Here is a 24,474-nt window from a genome sequence, read left to right as displayed (position 1 = left end):
TTAGCATGTCTTGCTTGTTACCTCTGTTTTTAATTAAACCTGTTGTCAGTCAACCAGCAGAGATTCTATGAACTTACTGCATCCAGCCATAAAACAGTTTTGACACTTTGTATTGAAAAAATTAAGTTAGACAATTAGATACTTTGTTAATTAATTTGTTTCCCTTTGGCAGGATCAGACAAGCTGTCTCCTCCTTTTGAGTCTTTATGCTACTCTAAAAGAGTAATATCAATCTTCTTATCTAATTCTCAGCAAGAAGAAAATGAGTCCTTATTTCCCAAATGTACTGATTAAAGAGAACATATTAGCATATTCTCACATTACTTGCTGTTGCGGCTTATGTGTTAGCAAGCTCCTGTCTATACTTATGTACTCTCCTTTTAGCTCTGGTTTGGTCTAGACTATCTCCTGAGTCAGACATTTTCTCTGCTGTTCGGTGCTGGACAGGCAGTGTACATTGGCTTTGTTAGAGCTTTCTGACTGAAAACAGCTGCCTCCTGCTGCTGGAAATGAGGCTGAGTTTGTTAGGCTGAACCAGAACAGTACAATTGTGGGTCTTAACACCAAAACAATAAAACACTCCATAGAACTGAGATCAGCAGAGTTGGTGGTAATTCTCTTGAGGGTCGACAACATAATGTTATAATGACAATAATGATCGGTGCAGCTTACAAATGGCTTGAAGCACTTAAACAAATTTAGCTTTAAGTTTTTAGAATTCACATTCAAACAGCAGTTTGAATTCTCAAATAAAAAGAGACAGCCCTACTGTGAAGACGGGGCTTCCCCAGGTCCTTCGTGTAGATGTAAAGAATATTCCCAATGAAAATACTTCTAACATTGTTCTGCAGCTGTCTGTGTGATATCTGAAGTTGTATTTTGTTTTAAGAGAAAATACTCCAGTAAAATTAAAGATTTGCAGAACTTAGTTTACCTCCAATATAACTCAGTTCAACCACAGTTCTGACACAACATACACTTAGTCAAGAAGCTAAAAATCTAGAAATTATGTAGTTAACATGGATCTTCTTTTTGTGTACAACACAAAAAAATCTAAAAACCTGCGTAAACACAAAGAAATCAGTGCATTTAGTCATACAAGTTGTCTTTTACTCTGTGTTCCGAAGAAGGCGATTTTCAGGAGAGGACTCTTCAGAACAGCTCCTCTGGAATGGTCATTTTGTACAAGACAGCAAAAACGACAAAAAGCAATCATGTAAGAGTCATTAGCCCCCTCCAGTCTCAGCCAGCCTACAGGCATCCACAGTTCAGCTCGAAGGGCAGCAGAAGGGCACTTAGTCAAAAAAAAAAAAAAAAAAAAGTCTTCCCCACGCTCTTCACTTCATATCTGCAGTGTTCAGTGTGTCTGGCCCAGTCCTGAAATAACTACACTGCGGTTTTGTTGACTGACCTGGTTCCAAACACTTCATTCCGTCTGCCTTGGATGGCACATTTAAAGCACAAGAACACTCTGCAAAAAGGTTATTTGGTAACCCCCGGGGAGATTAAAGCAAAACCTGAAAGCCCAATTCTCAATACAAAGTAGAGTCCAATTTTGATTTTAAACTGCATTCAGGCCTGAAATGAGTCTTTGAAGAGGTTCACACTGGTGAAACTGAAGATCTTTGGCTCCACCGTTGTGCTGGTTGATTTACATTACCCAAAAACTGATATTTAGGACTTTTGAAAAATACTTTGTAAGCTCCATTTTTGGATCCATGTGCAATGAAGGCAGATCAAAGATCAGGTGGTGTTCTTCCCATTATATGGAATTAACATCTGCCAGCACATCTGTTGGTTCTTCCTGTGGAGTGTGTGTTTGTATTTTTTCACATTTTCTTAAAGCTCATCAGCAACGTTTACAATCTCTTATTCTGAGTTTGCAGTTAGATGTAGCTGTCCCTGGCCCTGCATTGGTCAAAATGTTACTGAACCTGTCTTTGACATGGAGGTGTGCGTGTGTGTATGCATGTGTGTTTGTGGCATCTGTGTTAGGAGAAGTCACTATCCTCGGCTCCATACAGATCTGCTAGTTTCCTGAACCTGGGCCCCCAGTCACTCAGATAGTGGTAGTCCTGCTCCGCCTCAGATGAAGCTGAGCCCAGTGAGCTCAGGGACTCGGCCACTGAGCCCGCCCCCTCGTAGGCGTAGGTGGCCAGTGAGTCGTACGGCGGCGCTGTCGGGTTACAGTCGTTTTCCAGAACTCTCTGGTTGATGAATTCACGTACGTCCCCGTTATCCCTCGATGCCAAGCTGACCGGTGGCATGATGAGGCCAGAGGCGGCGGGGGTGGGGCGACGGTGCGGCGGGTACAGCAGGGTGTCAGTGGGGATGATGTCACGTCTCTGTTTGGCAGAATCCTCCAAGGCAGCGGCGGCATCCGGGTGCCGCAGTGCTCCGATGTCAAAAGCTTGGGTGTCCTCCTCGCCGCCGCCTTCATCGTTGTAGCTCACCACGTTGTCCCGGACATCCTCCTTGGAGATGATGAGAGGTTCCTGCTTTCTTTGGCGTTTTAATGCTGTGAATAGAACCACGATCACTGGAGGAGACAACAGCACAAAGATACAGGATTAGACAGCTTTACAGTACAGTACACAACACAGCACTGACAGGAATATACAGCCACTGAGGGCAGATAATAAGTGAAAGGAAATTTTCAGTTTCTTCCAGTGGTCTCATTTTGGTGACTTTGTTTTATTTGTTAAGACAACATGTACTCAGCAAGTTAACTGCTGAGGTCTGGGAGCATCTGTCTGACATCTCTACAATGAAGCAGACAGGTGCAAACAAATCAGCAGTTTTGCTGAATTATCTAAACTGCTTTATTTAGATGTAAAACAAAACTGCACCAAAAAAGAGCTGTGATAGCACCTTGTTCATACATACAGACTGTGTGGCAGGCTGCTTCTTGCCTCTCACAAATCTGAAGCTTTTTAGTGTGTTTCCATTGAGCACATATTTAACATACTCTCCTGTGAAAGGTTAACGCACATTTTAAGTGGTTCTTTTCCAAAGCTGTGTTTCCACACATAGATGAATGAGTGAATGAGGAAAATGTACAGTAATATATTTCTCATGTAGACTCTGACCTCATCACTCTCCACATGTTACTAACTCAGTATCTCCCCTTTCCTGTAGTATTGTGCTCTTCCGTCTCTCTCTCCTCTTCTGTCACTTTCTGCAGGTATTTCTGCCTCTGGAGCTGTAGAGTCTGATCTGTGATGACAAGTCTCCTGCTGCTCCTACAACCCACTCAACACCTGCTGCTAGTATTAGAAATTACTTATACTGCTATTAGTATAATAGCCCCCCGCCCCCCTTCTTAACCCAACCGGTCGAGGCAGATGGCCACCCACCCTGAGTCTGGTTCTGCTGAGGTTTCTGCCTCTTAAAGGAAGTTTTTCTCTCCACTCTCTCCTAGTGCTGCTCATGGTGGATCTGTTGGTCTCTCTGTAAATACCTGTTTTAAAGAGTATGTTAGACCTGCTCTGTATGAAAAGTGCCTTGAGATGACTTTTATTGTGATATGGCGCTATATAAATAACACTGAAGTGAACTGAATTGAATTGAATTGAAGGTGCAGGGAGTGACAACCGTAACTTCCCCCATGTGGTGAGAGGAATTAGCCATGGGAGTTCACCAGCTTCACTTCATTTTGTAATAAACTGGAATAATCTTTTAATCTCCAACTAACACAATACTATACAATAACATAAACATCATCAAGTAAAACAGTAAGCTTTGGGGTGCAGTTGTGAGCATCACATCTCATCTTGATTCAGACCAAGACATGGACTGCTAAACAGACGCAGTGTAGATGCATTATACCCCAAAATAAGTGTAGAATTACAGGGGCTGCACAGGCTGGTTACAGGCAGAAAAAAGGGGACAGAAGCCTTTGATTTCAGAAGGCTCAGCCATAAATAATTATGCAGAACATTTGATTGGCTAAGCTCATGCAAGCTAGTTTGAATTTAAATCAAGCAAGAGCTAGAGCACAGTGGCAACAAGAAAGAGCAGAGGTGGAGTTAAGGTCAGGAGCTGAAATAACCAATAATGCACACACAGAAGCGCTACAAATCACAGCAGGTAATGGCTGCAGAGGAGCAGGAGAACATGAGCTGTGATGTGAATGGGAGTATATCAGATAGTAAGAGAATTAAAAAAGTCAAGGTTGACAGAACAAGAAAGATTTGTATAGATGAAGAGGACAGTTAGTGTACATTATGTACAGAGCAGAGAGAGTTGTCTTGTGGAAGAGAGATGGACAAATGCAGAGAAGGAAAAAAGAAAACAGTGATGTGATGGTTGAGGTGACGATGAATACACTCATGCATATCAACATTGCTAAAATACTGCAGCTTAAGGCTGTGTTTAATATAATTCCAATTCCAAACAGTGTGATTTCTCTAAGGAACCAGACTGAACTGAACCATTTGCTCTGGTGTAGATACATGGCTGACAATATTTTCTGCTTTTGTACAGGTGCGATTTACATGTGTTATCACACATTTTCTATGAGTGAGAACATTAGTTGAAAAGCCAGTGTATTTTTGCATTTGGTCTGAGTTCACTCTGCACAGTTACAAGCACACCAGGATTCAGTAATCAGATCAACTACACATGGATCTGCCTGCACCCTTTGCTGTAATATCTTTTCTCTGGTGTTCATTCCAGTTGAGAGCACTTGAAGAACTGTTGTGGCTGAACATGAGCAGCAATCTGCATGTAGTTTGCCCTCAGCTCACTTTGGAACTGCTGGCTATTATATATCCACATCTATTTCTTTATATCAAAATTTCTGTGTCGGGAACGTTAGTGGAAATGAAGTTGTTCTGGATAAACCCACAGCTGTCAATGACAATGTCTGACACTCAGATGTCAGTGTGGTTATTTGGTGTCACCTAATTTCAGGTGTCACCAGTGATCAACCTAGGAATACCATACTGTATCGTACCCTTCCCTACAGTATTGGTACAGTATATAGTACCCTGCAGTATTGTATCCTAATGTGTCATATTGTATTGCACTGTGTTATATTTTATCATACTTTATTGTGCTGTTCAGCATAGCACTGTGTTGTATTGTATCACAGAGTTATATTGTATCCTATGTTGTTGTAGTGTATTGTCCTATATCATGTTGTATAGTGTTGTATTGTATTGTTCTGACATATCATATCATATTATATGGTATCATGCTGCACTGTGTTGTGTTGTGTCACACCATGTAGTACAGTTGTATTCTCAGCTGTTCTGTCATATGGCAGCTTGTCAGACTAAAATTCCATAATCACATTAAGGCATTTGCATGATAACCTCAATAGTATATTACTGCCTTAACCAGGTTAAGGAGTAGTTATTACTGTGTATGTTACTCAGGGTGTGTGTGTGTGTGTGTGTGTGCGCGTGTGCACAGGCTGTTGTTGGCTGGCTGCTCTCATCTCTCTGCACTGTGCAATACAGCACTGCCTACCTCCTGTGTGTGTGTCTCCATACATCTTTGTGTCTTGCTGTCTGTGTGTGTGTGTCCCCACTAAGTCTGCAATGACTGCACCTTTAGAGGCATCAATATGTATTCATTTTCCCAGCAGCCCACTGGACTGTGACCACTGCATGAATAAGAGGATAAGTGGGGATGTGGTGGCAGATGAGATGCACTCATTTCCATATGAGGTTTGATTCTGACGAGCAGCAGCAGACTGGAGCTCTGAACCAACATTGTTTTCGATTACAGCAAATGAAAAAGTACAACAGCTGCTTGTGTTTACAACGCTGTAGAAATGGAACTGCTGCACTGGGCCAATGCAAGTGTGATCAAACAGGCTACATGTTGTGTACATACCCTTCATTTCATAACTGTCCAAATCATTTTCCTGCTATTTGATTTCTATGTAAAAAATATCTTTACATTCAAATTTTTTTTCCCTGTTTTACAGTGTGTTTATTAACAATATTAATGATGTTTCCTTCTTTCTTTTTTTCTGAAGAGGAGCTTTGTGGCATTATCTTCTAGGGTTTTTTTTTTTTTTTTTTTGAAAATGGCACCGAAAAACATTTTAGCTCCCCTACAGCACACAGAATTTTGAGCCTGTTTTGTAGCAGTGTGTGAGTTCATTGTTTGTATAGAGAAGGGCTGAGGGTTAGTTACTATTGTTTATCTTATTTCTGAGACTCAATAGAAAAAAATACTACTGCTATTGGGAGATAATGGAGGCTCAGGCTGTTGGCCACTTTTTGCACTGACATCTTGAAAACTACATAAAAGTGAGCTGGGGGCAAATACTTTGCATCTGAAGAGCATCAAATATATCCTCAATGACAAGCTTTTATGGTAAAAAAAAGAGGATTGTCTTTTATTTTAGTAAATTTTCACAATAATTTATTTATTCTAATTTTTGCATTTTGTTCTGTTTGTATTTAATTTGTATTTTGCAATGTATTTTTGTGACAACTATGCAAACTCCATTTGCTGTGGAAGACAGGGAGTCAGCGATCCAATCTCCACTGGTATCAGAGCCAATACTAATCTTATTAGGGCAAATCAGTTATTGGCCACGATGTGGCTGATCCACATTAAGTACAATTTCTTTGTGAGTGCCATTACACTACAAGTTTTTGCTTCTGTATCGCAATTATTCAGTCACAGTGGGCTGCAAACCCAGTTTCTAACGCCACAGCATCCCTGGTGTTGATACAGCCCATCTACTAAAATCTACGACTACTGCACTATCCATGTACAGCCTTTTTTTTAGTCTAATCATTTCTTAGTGCTGGTGTACCCCTGTATTGGTTGAATTGAACACTGGTGGATACTGATGCACACAAACATTTCCCCAAAACTTACTCAGCAGTATGATGGCACACAGGAGGATGGCGATGAGTGCTCCAGTGCTGAGGCCAGGGGAGCTGCTCAGAGCCTCAGGGTTACACAGTTCCATGTTGCCTTCATGGTCACAGGTGCACACCCTCACAGTGAGGGTCCCGGTGCTGCTCTGCATGGGGTAGTCGCCATCAGTGATCACCACAGGAACCAGGTAGACACTCTGGTGAAGGCGGCTGTAGCTGGCTCGGCGTGTCAGGATGCTGGCAGTGTTATCTGAATTAGAAAAAGTCCTGTTAGAAGATGATTGTAGCACACCTGCAGCACAGTATGTGACGCTTTGTCACACAGAAAAATTACTTCATTAGCAGGTTGGAAAGAGAAATGTGGGTGCAACAAGGCGTTAGTCACTCATTCTGCTTTAGTAACAGAAACAATATATTCACTGATCTCCATAAAAAAGTTTAACAATATAAAATCAAGAAATTTTGATGAACTGCTAATGACGACAAAACACAAACACAACACACTGAATCCTTTACTAGAGAATTTTAATATTTAAAGAAATATTATATTAGTTCCACCATTTGGGAAATAATCTTGTTCACTTTCTTGCAGGGAGTTAGATGAGAAGATTGATACCATTCTTATGTATTGTAAATATGGAACTATAGCCTACAGTTAATGGAGTGGATACTTTCTTTCTTGCTATTTTGTTGTTTTTGTGTACATCAGTGGGAAAGCTAAAAATTGTATTCTATACTTAAAGTTATTAAAGCATTTCACATCAAGTAAATTCCTTTGTTTAATGTCTATTATTAATGCACTTTTATCAGATTTCAGTGGTCAGTAAGTCTGTGTCTGGTCAAGTGTTACCTACCTCCATTGTCTCGGACAGTGAAGTTGCTGCGGTGTGTCCCCTCAGCGGCCAGGCTGAAGAAAAACTTGTGTCCTGTTGATGGCTCATCAGCATCAACAGCACTCACTGTCTGGATCCGCTGTCAGAGACACCAACATCCATTAACATCAACATCCCAGAGGAGTTTAGTGGATTAAGAGCAGTCAATGAGTGGAAAAAGACTGGCAGGGTGAGAGTTTCTATTCACAGTGACAGTACACACTGGAAAATCTTGGATATTATCAGGACCACGTGTCTGTGTAAGTAAGTCATTAATACATCATAAGTGGTGAAATAATAAATTACACTGGAATTACACTGAAATAAACTGCAGCTTGGTTTACTGAGTCACACACAACAACAACCAATTCAATTCCTTACTTACTATGTAAAACATGTCAGGTTTCAGATTTACTGTACCTATTTTTCCCTGTAATCAAGTCCCTGTTGCTGTTTTACACATCATATCAATGCTGCTAATCAACTCTTTTCTCTTTCCTGTCATTCTGTCTAACATGTTGCTGTTGTACAGAATTAACAGTTTGAATGGGTTGTGTAACCAGGTAAGTGCAGTTTTCTTTCTGACATTCTAATTTCTATGCTGTCTTTTAATATTTCCTTTCCTTAAAATGAGACTAAATACCCTGACAGTGGAGAAGGAGAGTATGCTAACACAGTGGTTTGAGAAGTTTCTTCGGGTGCTTTGATACTTCTTTCCCACAGTGAAAACTTGTCACCATTGGGATCCATTGTAGCTGACTAAATTCAAGCTGAGCACAGCTGCTGTTCTGTGTGAAGAATCATGCTACGAACTTTTTACAGCTACCTTTCAAGTGTACAGGGGTGAGAGCTTCACAGAGATTTTGGGTGAGGAATTGCTTTAAGTTAATAAAGGCTGACTGCAGATCTCAGTGGAATCTTAATGGATCTCTGAGTGTTGGATGGATTCAAATTCAGAAACCATGAGCATATCGGTAATACGAGTTTCAATTATCAAATGAACACAAATAACAATAAAAAATGTATAGCTAGGCATCCAGATAAGTGTTTTCTGTGATTTGAAAGGAAACATTACTTCTGGGTATCAATTGTAATACAAGTATGACACCTTTGTTATCAATACCTAGCGTACTTTTTTCTCTAAGACCTTACAGTTTAAGCAATATAAACATAATTTAACCTTTTTTTTCATTTGACAAAATATCCCAGCAAACTTAACATACCAGTGTTAAATAAGGAGGATTGCCTAAATCGCTCTGATCTCTCAACAATTTCCTGCAAGGGATTAATAAAGGATTCTGATTCTGAAATAAAACATAGGCTAATGTTAGCGATGTTTATTGAATTTGACCTGGCAGTTAAATCCAACTTTTGATACTTAACACTCTTTAAAACTTGATGCTATAGATAGATGTGGTAACTGCTTAAAAGAAATTGAGGTTTGGCACCCAGCTTCAGACAACATGAAAAATAGTTTTGGATTTAAACGTGAACAACTGACATACACAATTTAAACAGCAGACATTTTAAAGGCCTTTTACAAATTGTTAGTTTGTCAAGAGCAAAGAATGGCTAGCAATCTATTATTGGAATAATTGCAAATATATATGTAGATATGTAACATTGATACCTCCACCCTATTAAAACATAATCATAAATGATTGCATCTCTGTGATGTTTTACTGACTAGAGGTAGTTAACTATTGGCTGTTAAAGCTGCACTTATTAATAATCACCACTATTTGTAATGTGAAAGTGGTTACTTGAAATGATTCTGGCCCACAAACTTGGCTTATCAACCTTGTCTCCAGCAGCAGCAGGCAGCTGTTTTCAATTAAAAAGCTCTGCTAAACCAGCAGCACACAGCACACACAGAAAGGTAGTGATGTGAACACTACAGATATGTTTCCTCCTTCCTCTGCAGCTCTTGATGACTGTTGCTGGGGAGCTGTATATTCCTGTCATTTCTCAGCTGGTGACCTTATATGATTTTACATTGTTCTTTTTAACCACAGTTTTATTGAACTAAACAGCAGTAACTAGCTGAGAGATTAAAGGCTTTAACAAAGATCTGTGCCAGTAATGCACACGTGCATATGCACACATACACTGAACAAATCCGGTACCTGAGGGTAGCAGCAGAGGATATCCACTGAATAAATACTGATGATTAACATTGATGGACAGATGAAAGGGCAGAGGAATTAAAGGATGAAAGGGAGGCAGGATGACAAGGATGTGTGGAGATCAATGGCAGCAGGCTAACATAATGACAAATGTCAAGATGATGTTGGCGGTATGTGTGTGTGGCATCAGCAGTGTAGTTGTGTTTTACTGTCTTATATTTAACCTGGTGAGTGTGTGTGTGTGTGTGTGTGTGTGTGTGTGTCCACATATTGTTGCATGATCTTACATGCATGATATATTTTTGTGTGTCCCTGTGTGTGTACTTGTGTGTATACATATGCTTTTGTGTGTGGGTGTGTGTAGTATGTATGCATGTATAAGCTTGTCCACTTCAATCACTTTAGTTGAATCCCACAGATTTTGTTTTGAATCACATTAAGTGGTGTGAGCCTTACAGCAGTGTACGATTACACTAAGCACTGTTTACTGCATTCAAATTCAGATATCTGATGGACACAACATTCAGTATTACAGAGGTCTAACAAAGTCAATGCCATTTCCCCTTCGACTGTAAAGTCAGTCAATTAGGAAGCTGGAGGGGAAGCTAATTAAAAATGATCTACTGTATTGTAAATACTTAAACTGGTTCATTGGCTGTGTAAAACAAAAGCATTCCAAACAAAAAATCGGAAAATCCCTAAAACCATGAAAAAACAAAGCATTCCTGATTCATGCAGCAGTTCAGTGAAGTTAAAACAGATCACAGTGATGCATTTTATGCTTCTGATGTGAAAACTCTTCTAATAAAACCAGATGTGTTGGCCTATATTCATCAGGCACTGTGTTTTTCTGTTCATAAAAGGGGATTACCGGCTCAGTTTGCTCTCTTGGACTCAGCATGTCCCATAAGTGATTCATAAAAGCATCACTGCACAATAGCTGCAGTACCTGCTGTGGTCAGGCTTTAGAGCCAGCTCACATTCTAAACTGGAGGTTGTTTAAGTTCAGTGCTCCACACTGAGATAATGTCACAATCAGGTCATTGCTGAGGAAATAGTCTGTGTTTAAAACAGGGTGTAATGAAATTACAGTTTTTTTTATTGTCATTACTGTTTTGTTTGCCACAGGAAGCACAGACAAGAAGTATGGGCCCATGGTGAGGCTCTGAAAGGGCTGCAATAATCTGCTCTGTTTCAGATCCGTTCCAGGTATAATATTTGGATTTGCTATGCTATGAGAATAACCAGTTTTTAATGAACCTGTTGCCTCTCATTTTCCTTTCTAATTTGTAAAGAGAAACATACAAAACATTCAGGTAACAGGATTTTCAGTATTACACAGCGCTGATTGGTATAGCTGGTAAAAATGACAAATGTAGCAGGCCATGTCAGCTGTCAATAAATTAATACTTTTTCTCTGAGTAACCTCAAGAAACCAAAACTTAACGGTTTGATCAACGTGGTCTCTGTAAGCTAGTGTCTGCACTCTGTCCAAAGATAGTTTGCTGAACAGAGATGCATCACTCTCTAACACCTCAGTGCCCTGCCTGGTTTTGCAGTTCAGCTGTGGTGAATTTTGTCTGTTGAAATTATCTTGCTGATTTGCTTCATTCCATTTTCAGGAGTTAGAAACTTTCAGTTACATCCTCATGTACTTTATATTATTAATCTATGCTCATATACTTTATAGTTTGTTTGGTGGAAGTACCTTGTGTAAAATATGATGTGCTGAAGTTAGTAGGCTACAGCTGTTATTTCAATATGTCACATGCATATTTTATCATCAAGTCTAATCAACACTTTATATTCTCTACTCTTCAACTCGTTTTCAGGTTGTAGCTGGGTGTGAACATTAATTAGGTTACCACTGAAGAAGGAGCAGCATCCACCTTTTCAGCTAACAAATGATTCAAAGTACACTAGAACTCTAACCCTCGTCTTTGATTGGTCACAGTACAGTCAATCCTGTTGCTGCTCAATCCTGATCAAGTCAGAAAGAAGACATTTATTACATCCTGGTACACAGTCACTTGATAAAAAAATCACTGCTACTGCTTGTCTATCCTGATGCAGTATTTTTACTTCCTATGTATATATATGAAGTGATGAGTATAGTACCTGACCAGCCTTGGTTCTCTCACAGACAAAGGTTTCGTAGACGGTGGCGAAGGTGGGAGCGTTGTCGTTGATGTCCAGCAGGCGGATGAAGACAGGAACATGGCTGCTCTGACGAGGATTATCTGAAAGCAAACACAGGAAATTTTTCATGCTGGGGAAAACTCGACACCCTGCTCCACTTTCACTTACATCTACAGTACAACCTTAACTGCTCCCACTGAGCAGCTCAGTGTCTTGCTTAAGGGCACCTTGTCAGCATGTGATGATGGAAGAAGCTAGAGTGTTCTTTTCTTTGCTGCGTTTTGGTAAATGGTAAATGGACTTGTACTTTATACAGCGCTTTTCTCCCACTCAAAGCTCTTTTACACTATGCGTCACATTCACCCATTCACACACACGTTCATACAGCGCTTGCTCTGCACATGAAGTGCTCTAACACATTCCCTTCTTTCCTTCCTGCTCCCTCACACTCTCTCTTTAACCTCTGAGCTCACACATAAACATAAAAAGATGAAAATTGAAAACATGAAAGAAATAAAATAGATTTCAAAATAAAATACATTAAAATGGTCATATTTTTGAGCCCATGTCCAAGCAGTGGGTTTATAAAGCCCTGTAATTTTCACAGCATGTCTCAGTTCAAGCTAGGAAACCAATCAGGCTTCCATTTCACACTTGTGCCTGAGTCAAATTATTTTTGGAAGCTGAGGTTATTTGATGTTGATGAAACCTGAAAGTATTAACACAATAAAAACTAAACAAAACAATTATTCTATGGCTTATGTTTAACTTTTTTTTTAATTAAAGGCTTGAATGTTGTGTCCAACACAATGTGACCAAAAACTACATGACATATGATCACATACTGACTGGTTTATGTGGTTTTTATATATTGAGGGAAAATGATGAGCAAGAAGCTAAAACTTTCCACTTGTGTATATAGCCCAATATTAGCTATTTTCCTGTGCTTTGTGTATTCAGTTACTCATTTGGATGTACTGGCTGTTGAGCAGAACCATTCCATTCTAAACAAGCATGTCTCAAAGCTGGCCATGGCTTGATTCTTTTCCTCTTCTCTTTTTGAAAAAGAAGTAAAGTATTGGTGTGAAGGGGTATATTCATTCTATATATTCTACAGACACATCGCAGTTTAGAACTTAAATGGAGTCTTTAAATTTGTGAATGAATTAGTAAGTGAACCTTTAAGCTTAGATTGTCTTCACCACTGACATTTCTAACATTTGAGCAGCAGCAGTGTATCCCTGTATGCTTACCTGCCAAAATATGTTGTTTTTTTTTTAACTCTTTTCCAAAAGAGTATTCCTGCTTTCAGGTCAGATTTAATGGTAATAATTTTTATTCCAGTGAAAACTGTCATGTTTAGCTCTGTAGATTATCCAGAGTAACTGCAACAGTATCTCTAGTGAACAAGCTGCTTTTAAAGGTCACTTTCAGTTTCTCTGAGGAGCGTGAGTGAAATTCCATTACTCTCATTTTATTGGAGTGGACGTGAGGCTATCTCATGTCCTGGACTGAAACTGCCCACTTGGCTAAATGGTATTTGTAACTGAGGACTGTTTCCCACTCTGCCAGTCCTGGATACTGTATTTAGAGGCATACCACTTGAATTCCCCCCAGTGATACGTGACTGTGACTGACTGTGGCACTAGACACTCTGGCTACATACATTTTTACTCCACATCAATACATCACATCATATCCACAAATAGTCCTGCCCCCTGCTAGACTTACTGAACTCAGTAGGCAATGACTGAAATATTGTGCCAAGGCGGTCTCTTCTCTGTCCAGGCTTCTCAGCAGAAACACAGAACCGTTCCCTGGATGGACGTTGAACAGGCGGTCCATGTCAGTGCGACGGTCGATAGAGTACCTGTAAGAAACAAGACAGGGAGAAGGTGAGAAAGGGCTAAGTTAAGCCAGAGGGTGGGATGAACTTCAATAACCCTTGTATCTGTGGATCCCCACCAGGTAGTCACCACAGTAAGGAGAATAATTGATTTCTCTCAATCTATAATGGAGCAGTGCACATGCTGATGGAGCCGAGTCAAAAGTGATGTGGTGTAGTGTATTGTAGATAAGTTTAAGTCTGTAAACCTGTTAAAGGTGCAGTGTGGACTCATAAACTTTGCATTACTGTGAACCTGAGCTGCTGTGTGAAGCTGTTTTGTTACTTCCTCCTAGGACTTTGTGGTTTAAAGTGTGCCACCAGCCCCGAGAGCAGACGAGGCAAAAGGGCAAAATGTTCCTAAATGTTCAAATTAAACTGCATTTAGTTGAATGAATGCCAGTGAACTTATAAATAACAAACAGGTCAAGTCAAGAAAAGATTCTTAATTAACCCATGTCTTCACTAAAAACAGAATGTGGTACTGAGTTATCGTTCTCATGAGGAGGAAAAGGGAGGAGCAGAAAAGAGAGGGAACCTGAAAGAAGTGGAGTTCACAAACGTCCAGTAAAAACGCCAGAACACAATGTGGCATCAGCTTGCAAGGCAATTTATATATGTTTTAACTCTAATCCAAAAAATGCAAATTTGTGCAAATTTTAATCTATAAGGTTGGACAAAAAATGCAGAGTGTGTACAACATCCAACCTTGATATTCTACAAGCTGGAATCACATAGCTGTGTTGCACAGGAATCTGCTGCATTCTGTCCTCTCCTCCTATTTAATCTTAATATAGCCTGTTCAAAACATCACAGCTACTTGAAAATCTCTTGCCACTGTCTGTGGACTGCTCACAGAGCGTTCTCTATTTTTGAACTAGTTGCTGAATGCAGCTGTTCACAGCTTCACAGCACTCCATAGATAATAGAACTGAGATGCCTTTGCCTCTGTCTTTTTAGCCTGACTGTCAAAGTGGAGGCAAACTGCTCTGTGAACAGGAACTGCTCATCGTACTGTGTATGAAGATTGTCAGTGCTTGGATCAAGGCTAGTTTCACTATCCACTCATCAAACAACATCAAACTGCTATCAGCAGTTAATTATGTACCATTCAATCTTAATTACTGTTTTCCATAAAGAGATATATGAATCTAAAAAAGAAAACATTGCCTCAGTACATCCAGGCTGGATCATAATTAGAAAGCACTCAACAGTAAAATAATAGTTCACTGACACAGTGTGAAAAGATGATACAGTCACATACACAAATGCACAAACACAGGAATAATTGGAATTGTGTCTGAGTGTTTGTGTGTGTGTGTGTGTGTGTGCCTGCCTGTGACACATCATCTTAAGAGCACTCCATGGTCCCATGCTTGTTTTAATTGGAATATGTTCCTCATCAGTTCACCTACTTTAAATGTAGAGAAATAAAGACTCCAGACTCCAACTGTGCTCTGTCCTGTCCGCCACAGTTCTTGTCTGTTTAACACACTCATTCTACTGTCATACATACACCATGATTCTCTCTTTTTAACTCATCCTATACACCACACAACTACATACTATTATACTATGATTATTTAATCCTAACTCATCCCTCTTTATGTTTGCACTCCACCTTTTTATGGCAATAACTTAAACTGCCCTACGGGATGAGGAAACTTAACAGTCTTGTAACTCCTGATCAATCCCCGCTGCAACAGAACAAATTACTGAGGGCTTTAGGCATTTTATTTTGTAAACATCAGACAATTCCCAGGATCCATTGATGCTGTTTGAGTAATGGACAATTACTAACAGGAAAGCAACAGAGCTCAAACTTCCCTAATGCCAACCATCAACGATAAACAATGCTACAGAAAGGCAGTGGAGTTTAAATATAGCCTGTAGGTGCAGGTCTCTGTTGTGTATGTACTCAGCAGTTTTCACACACAGTCGTACATTCCACAGACAGTTTGGTATATAATCTTAACAGTGATCATTATACCACCTATCCTTTAACCCACTTCACATTTCCCCCTCTGTTTCCCTTTTCAGACTTAGCAGAACTTCTCTCAAGCCTTTAGAGAATCAGGGTCCATTTGAAGTCAAACTTCATCCAACTTCAATGTAGTTTTGCTGAGATTTCTAAAATAGCAGAGCACAAAGAGCAGATATGCAAACTTTGAAATAGGATAGCCCCGCACTGCATGAACAGGCTTCCTGTCATCAGTGATATAAGTTATCATTATTTCTTTCTTGTTTGCAAATACATCATTAAATGTTTTTTGTTACTGAAATGAAGAAATAAGGTCTGAGGTAATATCAGAAGTGCTCCTTTTCTCTGAGTGGGTCCTGAGTTTGACTGACACTGGAGCCAGCAGGATGATCCCCAATAGAGGCAGGACAGACCAAGCATGCAAAAACCTGTTACTAACTGTAGCTTGCCAGCCACAGGCAGACTACATTTTGTCACCAGGGTTATTGAAGAGAAAAGATCATTTAGCATCTGTACTGACAGATGCTGACATTTGAGTCTGTGACAGTTTTTAAGGTGTGTGGTGTGCTAGAGCTAATTAGCTACCTAGCTTTGTAAATGTCCATATGATAGAATTGTGATGTTACAACATAATACAAATGCAGTTTAAAATGAAAAGGTTTAATTGGCTGTAGGCTAAAAAAGTTCTCTATCTGGAGACATATCAGCAGAACAAAAAACATGGTATTCTCTGAGCAGATATTTAAGCTCTGACAGAAAAATATGCATACAATTTATTTTAAGCTTTTAAAGCAGCAATGTACCTGACTAACTGAAAAAGGCATGACTCATCAGGATTGCAAAGTGGGGCTACAACAGAAAAGTCTCATCCTGAATAACATACCATGGATTTATCTTCTTTGTCTCTTAATTTCTACACAGCTGCGACCACCTGAACCCTGATGTTTTTTTTCTCTAAACTAGAGAAGAAATTTAAACACGCAACTGGTCCCAGCTGGCTACTCTGCTGTCACCAGACTGTGGCAATGACATTTATGATATTACTTCTTTTTAAATGAAAATAATGATAGTGGTTGGTGGTAAGTTAAATAATAAATGGGCTCTGTTTACAAGGCAGTATCTTTTCAGTCCCACAGACAAACAAAAGCTCAAAATACAATGTGGTTTGCAAATGGAAACTAAGGCTGGATTTTACACAGTTTGCTAACAACCTTGCTCACCACCATGGGAAAATCTCATAATGTTATAAAAACACTGTAAAGCTACAGTCAAAGGAATTACAAAAAAAATTAACTAATGTCCAGTGAGTGTGGAACTGTCTTTAAAATCTAAAAGTGTCTCCTAAAAGAACATTGAGAAGTCTATAAGTAGTTCACAGATGTCAAATGATTCCAGGTTTTTCTATCATTGGTTAATTTTCTTTCCTTCTTAGTTCATTACCTATTTTTAAAAAGACTTAAAAAACCAAACAAACCAGACAGAGGTTTGGCCTTACTTGACCATGCTGCGAGCTCCATCGGGGTCCATGGCACTGACTGAACCCACGGCCACGCCCACCTCAGCGTCCTCCTTCACCTCCATCAGGTAGCTAGCCTTGTCGAACAGCGGCGGCTCATCCACATCCTCCACACCAATCCGAACTGTGGCCATGTCTTTGGAACCTGCCGTAATGAAGCGAGGGTCCACCTGAGTGTTCTGGACCTGGATCTCTACTGTGTACGACGGCTTCTTCTCATAATCCAAAGGCTGCAGAAGCAAAGAGAAAAACATAGGAAACACAGGAGGAATATCAGAGGACTGATACTGTTGGTACAGTGATGGTATTGTATTGAAAATAAAGCACTGACACTGCATTGCAAAGCTGAATTTCAACCGACTGTATATTTATTATAGACAGTCTGAAGTACCAATGGCTGGCACTAAAAATTATGAAGTCATTTGATCCATTTTTAATCTAAAATTATTGATTAGTGCAACTTTAAATATCTGTAATCCATATTGAGATTTAGCCAGCAAATGCTAATTCTGATACATTTTGCACTTAATGAGTGGTTATGTTGGAACAATTATGGAATGTACAGGACAATTATTTATATTTGTGGTATTACAACAAAACACGTCCAATAATGAACCAGACTAGCCAGAAACCCAGACTGAATTGCTATCATATTTTATATTCTTATATAGGAGAAGAGTTTTTATACTGTTCTTGTGCGCAGTCATAGTATCAGAGGGCTAGATACCACGTAGAACGCCACATTTACTTGTAGTGCAGTGGGAACTATTTGATTCGATACATTATTTAATTTCATAGCTGAAAAGCTGCATCAAAGGCAGGATTTATGGAATGTAAGAACACATCTCTTTTATTGTATCAGGACTACTGACTGTCTGAATGATAAAAGAATGAAAAGAACAGCACATGCTGTTACAGTGGAAAATCTAACATTAATAAAACTGTGATATAAAGCAGCTGACAGATTCAATCTCATGACAAATGATAATAGTTTTTCAAAAGTGCAAATAATGTTGATGAAATCTGTTCCTTGACATCAGCTGTGACAGTGGTTGTTTCAAACAAGAACAAAGCTTCAGATTTACTTGAACAGCTCTACATGCACTGTCTTTGCTTCCTTGAAGAAAATCCTGGATATTGTCATCATCTTGTATCCTGCTGACAGAATATCATTACTTCTTTGTTGAAGCCTGCAGACTTTCTTAGATGGTGTCAGCAAGAGGAACAAAAGAATTTTTAAATATCAATTGTGACTGTACATCGGTAAACACACTCTCTGTGAAGACACTGTGAATCATTTCTAAAATTCAGCAGCATAAAAAGCTCCAGCCCAGTGTATTAGTGCCTGCTGCAAAGGCTAGGACTGAGGGTTGTGAAGGTAAAGATGAATAAGTTTAATTTGGTTTCTTTCATCTGTCAAGCATGCCCAGACTTTGCATATTTAACAGTATGTGTAAAACAGACTACGTGGGCAGGATCCTTATGAGTCCAAAGTGTGGGATCTGCTGAATCACTGCTTTAGAATTAATTTGATTCTGTGAGAAAAATATCAAGACAATTAAAAGCCAGCCCCATTTGAAACGTGGGCATCAGGAAAACAACAGATTTCACATTATTTAAAACAGATGCAAACTTTACTCTGTTTATTTTTACTTGCTTTTATATTAATGTAATGCTATGAATGTGATTAGTGCTCTGAGACCATAGCTCAGACCTGCTCCCTCTCACCTTGCTGACGGTGATGACTCCCTCCTGAGTGTCTTTGTCAGTGGAGATCTCAAACATGTCCATGCCGTCTCCACTGACGATGGTGAAATACATCTCAGCATTCTTCCCAATGTCTCTGTCAGTGGCTTGAATTCTCCCGACTGGAGTGCCAGATTTGGATGACTCAGGAACTCTGAACTGGTAAATAGCTGAAAAGACAGAGAACACCACTGACAGTCAGCTGCATATCTGCCATGCTATATACATCCGTATGATGAACTGTGACCTAGGTGTAATTACATTTTCATTTCAGTGACATGTCACAATTCATATTTGTTTTTAGTCTAGTTACGTGTGTGTTGTGTTACAGTGTATTTCACATAAATATAACCATTCATCAAAATCAATCACAATTTTAATAACTGTTCATCACATATGTCCTGACGGGTTGAGACTTCAATCAATCAATGAATTTATAATGAAAAGATCCCACACACAGAATATTTACCTTGATTTATGACTTTCTTATTAGTGTTGATTGTACAGGATTATGGCTGCAGAAAATTAAACCACTGGGGAATTATGTTCTGTTACTGTGTGTTACAGGACCCAGACGTTTTATTTTTTTTCCTCATTAAATGTGCAGGACTGCATTAAGACAAAACAAGTGATAGACCACAATCAAACAGATGTTCCTCATTACAGCTTTGGGTATTAAATTCAGTGTGGCGTGTGTGAATTTATATTCATATTATGTGGCCTCTGATTTGGTTAGCAAGCCCTCAGTCTAATTTGGAAAATTACATTCTGTTAGTCGACTTATACACTTCATGTTTAGGAGTGGGGGAAGGAGCACTATCTACACCATCTTAATGGGAAATCCATTCAACCATATCAGATAGTTTTAGTAATATCTAATGTATACCTTTAAAAAAATACTCATCAGCAGTTTATGTTAGGAGGCACCCGAGCAGGATGTGCTCATATTTATAGTACACACATATTATCAGGGGAGATATATATATATATATATATATATATACTAAATATCAAAGAAATAAAATTGTGTTTCATATATTCTATATATATAATACATATATATATATATATATATATATATATATATATATATATATATATATATATATATATAATTGTCTAGATAAAAGTCTGTGTTGGACTGTTGCTGTGCTTTAATTTCTCATTTTTCTGCAGCATTTTACTGAGGTTCTCTTTAAATGTTACTTAATTTGACTAGAAAATATTTCAAATCATTACAGTGGCATGAGTTTTTACAGCATGCATGACTGTCGACCACAGTACTACTACTGACCCTATCACTAGATGGCGCTAAAGTGAAGACTTTTCAAATCCGACAGATTGTTACTTTAGTGTTTGCCATAAAAATTCTGGGCTCTTATTTGTGCTGATGAAACAGTTCAAGTAATACTCTGATGGCAAGAGTATATTAAGATGCTTGTGTAGTACTGTTGGAGAGGCACAATATAACACGAATATTGTCCTGTCTATACTGTTCTTATGTTTATATATATTAATATTATCTTGCTTGTCTGGTATTTTACTCATATTTATGGCCTTTTTCTATCTTTTTCAGTCCCTGATGCAGTGTATCAATGGAAATTTAACTGCTGTGGGACTAATAGAGGATTATCTTATCTTATCTTATTACACTGGTCTTGATCAAGGGACAAAAGTATGGTATACTTTCAGAAAGTAATCTATATGTGTGACAAAAGCTGATGAGAAAACATCTATATGCAGTGACCACAGTTGGTATCTTCCTTTAGACGTACTCCTGCTGTTGTGGTGTGGCTTCATTGCAGTCTTTCCCTCTCCCGAGACTTAAGTAATTGCATTTTTATATTTCATATTTCTGCTGTATTACAATATCTTATTGTGTCAATAATCCACTACCTTGTCATTTGCTTATTGCTGCACTTTAAGCCTTGAAAGGGGTTTTGTCTCATGTAATCCCTCTCAAGGTTTGTTTGATTTTTCCCTTTAGGGTTTTCTTAGGAGGATTTCTGCTGTTGTCCAGGCAGATGTTTGCCTTTCTTGTCTAATGTGGCCCTGTGAGACCCTTTCATACTGTTACTGGAGTTATGAGCTGCACAAATAAACCTGGTTTAACATGAAAGCCAGAACATCACCACCTGAGTCATTAAGTAGACAATGACTGGTACTGATCAAGAACCCTATCGATCTATCTTTTCACATGGTGAGAGTTAGACACAGAACAGGTTCAGTCTGGCAATGTTAGGGTTAACACCAGTGACAGAGAATGGATACGCCACATAAACTCAAACAAAGACATTGAGAAAGTTTGTCTCTCCTTGAAGAAAATCATATGACAGCATAAATGCTGAACGGAGAAACATCGTTCTGTTGTCTTAGAACTTTATAAAGAAGGTTAGACAGGTAGACAGCAAGAACAAAAGAAGCATCCTCAGTCCAAAAAAAGTAGTGTAAATGCTGATGGAAGCCAGCCGCTGGAACAATGTCTCTCTGCCAGACTGCTGACAATCATTAAAAAAAGCATTTTAATGTAGTTTTCGTGAGTGAGATGTATCCTTTTGTTCTCTGGAATAAGTGCTAACACTGTCTTTTACCATCAGTTTGTTGCTGAGAAGAGCTGGCCCATTATTAAGATTTTCCTCCTCTTTCCCCTTCGTTGTGAAACAAAAACAGCCTCTGCCTGTATTAAAAAGGCAGCTCCTCTGAGCCACTGAATGGAGACCAAGCACACAAACACACCTAAATGAATGCAAATGACATGTCACTGTGCTATATGAACCTGAGGCAGTTTCATATCAGGATACCTCCTTTACTCAAGGTGTGTGTGTGTGTGTGTGTGTGTGTGTGTGCACATACGTTCCATCTCAGAGATCTAGTGGTGTGTATAAACCAGTTGAGTGAGTAATTATATGCTTCTGAGACACAGTAGGTGTTATACACTCTGGCAGCTAAACAGTACTCAATCTGCCATTGTTTTGGTATATTTATGTGTGTTTCTCTCTATGTGTGTAGCCAAAGACAGAGAAAGAGATAAAGGATGTGCTCATTTTATATATAGTACACACATACTATATTATCAGGGGAGGGTGAAACACACTGCAGTTGCCAACATCAACTCTCTTATTTAACAAAGGCTCATTTCATAGCCTTCATAAGACATGTATATATGTGTATCTGAATCAGGCTAGCTGCTCAGCTGACTGTCCAGTGAAAGGCGAGTAAGTAAAAAAGTATTATAATATCTACAGTCATACACAGTCTATAGGTTGCGGCCTGTGTGACACTATCCTTCAGTGACGTGTCCATCAAAGATCAGTGGGTGGCATATTTAGACCTTGTAAATATACATGCCAATACTGAAACAATGTTACCACAAAAGCAATTTTACTTTACTATCCCAATACCTTTGGTAGTCTATTTATTTACCTATGTCTCAGCAAAATACTAAGACAAACAAGTGGGAGGCTGGTGAAACCTGAGGAGCCCAGAGGTAAAGAAAGAAGAAGCAGAATTCATCTCCACTCAGTTTTCTTTCTGGCTGATTGGAGATTGTGTTGCCCCTTGGCTCCGACACCGACAACGCTGATTGTAGTCGTGGTGTGAAGTGAAATGAACTGACATGCGTGGACCAAAGAGTGTGTATGACTGTGTGTGTGTTCTACCTTTGTAAGAACCAGTGTCTGACCTTTTGACTGAGGGACAGTCTCACATATTAGTAATCAATGGATGCTCCTTATATTGACAGAAAAAGTATGTGTATGTGTGTGTGTGTGTATGTGGTGACTTAAACAGAATGATAATGCCACATGCAATCTGTTCAGCAGATTCAAGGATGATCTCGTTTGCACCCTGCACTGGAGAAGGAATCAGTGGGTGAATGGGTGCTAATGCTGGGCGGAGAGGAGGAGGGAGATACTGACACTCTGATATAGTGACTGTGATTGACCAAGGCAGAGATAAAGAGGGAGAGGGAAAAACAATTAGAGAATGAATGAGCACAGGACGCAGCGATCCAGGGGACGAAGGGAAGGAAGTTCTGCCTTCGTGTCAATTCATGGGGATTAGACAAGAGAACGATGTGATGGAGGAACAGCAATTTACTCACTTCTCTTACACTACTACGGATACTGAAACACTGCTGATAGACACACACACACACACACACACACACACACACACACACACACACACACACACACACACACACACACACACACACACACACACACACACTTGACCACATGCTGGTACAGCCTCTTGATGAAAAGCTATCATATCTGCACCAGCTGTTGCTCCGTTCAAACTTCAACTGTTACACTGCTTCTACTGAAGTGAGATTATCACACAAACTAGTTCTGACAGATGTAACTTCTGTGCTGCTGAGTAAAGGTAACAACAATGCAACATGTTATGAGTAAGACATCTTGGGATTGTTGGATTAAAATGCTGAGGTCCAATGTTCTTTCTTAACGTTGGAAACAGCAGCTGAGATCAACTGATAGTAGGTGTTGTGGAGCTTTCTCTCAAATCACATGATATCATCAGTACAACTTTGAACATCTGAAATTCCATGACTGTTGGAACAAACTCCAATTGCTGATGAAGATCATGATAATTTTCTGTTACAAAATGTGGTAATTTGATTTACATGTGATCAAGATACATAATTATTTTTTTAATGCACCACATCAACTGAATAATATCACGTGAAATAATAAAGGTATTAAATATGCAGAGCAGGTGTTAAGGTCCTTGTCGCTTCAGGTTATATTGTTCTTTAGTAGACCATTTTCCCAAACATTCCACACACTGAGCTTTTGTGACTCCTGACAGTTTGAGGCCCTGAAGGCAACTCCCTGCTTTGCTCTGATCTTGTCAGAGAACAGTGACATTTACTAAATTCATCCTCAACATCTTTTTCCAGAGACACTCACTACATTTACACAGTTTCACTGAAACATGTTAGTCTGTGGTCTGGATTATTCAGAGCAACCAAACCAACCAAATCCAAATCAATCTGCATGGTTGTCTGTAACAGGAGGAAAAGCAGGTACACATTTTGGTGAAATGCCCCTTTGAAGATTGTTTAGGAAAAACTGCTATGACACAATCGGCTACATCTGCTTTCTGTTCAGCATTATATCTATATATATATATATATGCATTACTGGAGTAGCTGTTGCTCATATCATGGAATTGAGCTTTGGTATATTCACTCAACAATTGATCTCACATTTAGGAAGACTTACATATTAAGTTCCTGTCATGAACATTAGATGGCAAAATTGGACAGGCAAATCTGCTCTCACTCTCTCACAAGTTTCAATCAATTAAATATTCTGGATCCATAAATGCATTTATTTA

The 24,474-nt window shown here is 39.2% G+C and overlaps 1 protein-coding gene across 1 annotated transcript in view; it reads right to left on the bottom strand.

Annotated features, from left to right (window-relative positions):
• Positions 1-1,221: 1,221 nt before the first annotated feature.
• Positions 1,222-24,474, bottom strand: part of LOC108885330 (cadherin-6-like) — a 67,280-nt gene continuing 44,027 nt past the window's right edge. Inside the window, 8 exon segments of the mRNA XM_018679629.2 lie at positions 1,222-2,539; positions 6,847-7,098; positions 7,703-7,820; positions 11,965-12,115; positions 13,717-13,751; positions 13,753-13,855; positions 17,347-17,597; positions 19,096-19,283. Of these exon segments, the coding sequence (XP_018535145.1) occupies positions 1,992-2,539; positions 6,847-7,098; positions 7,703-7,820; positions 11,965-12,115; positions 13,717-13,751; positions 13,753-13,855; positions 17,347-17,597; positions 19,096-19,283 (1,646 nt within the window). The 3' untranslated portion in view covers positions 1,222-1,991.

Source organism: Lates calcarifer, linkage group LG4 (assembly GCF_001640805.2).
Source record: "Lates calcarifer isolate ASB-BC8 linkage group LG4, TLL_Latcal_v3, whole genome shotgun sequence".
Classification (NCBI taxonomy): Eukaryota; Metazoa; Chordata; class Actinopteri; family Centropomidae; genus Lates; species Lates calcarifer.
The sequence above is the reverse complement of the archived record's forward strand: the minus strand, read 5'-3'. Positions and strand labels throughout refer to the sequence as shown.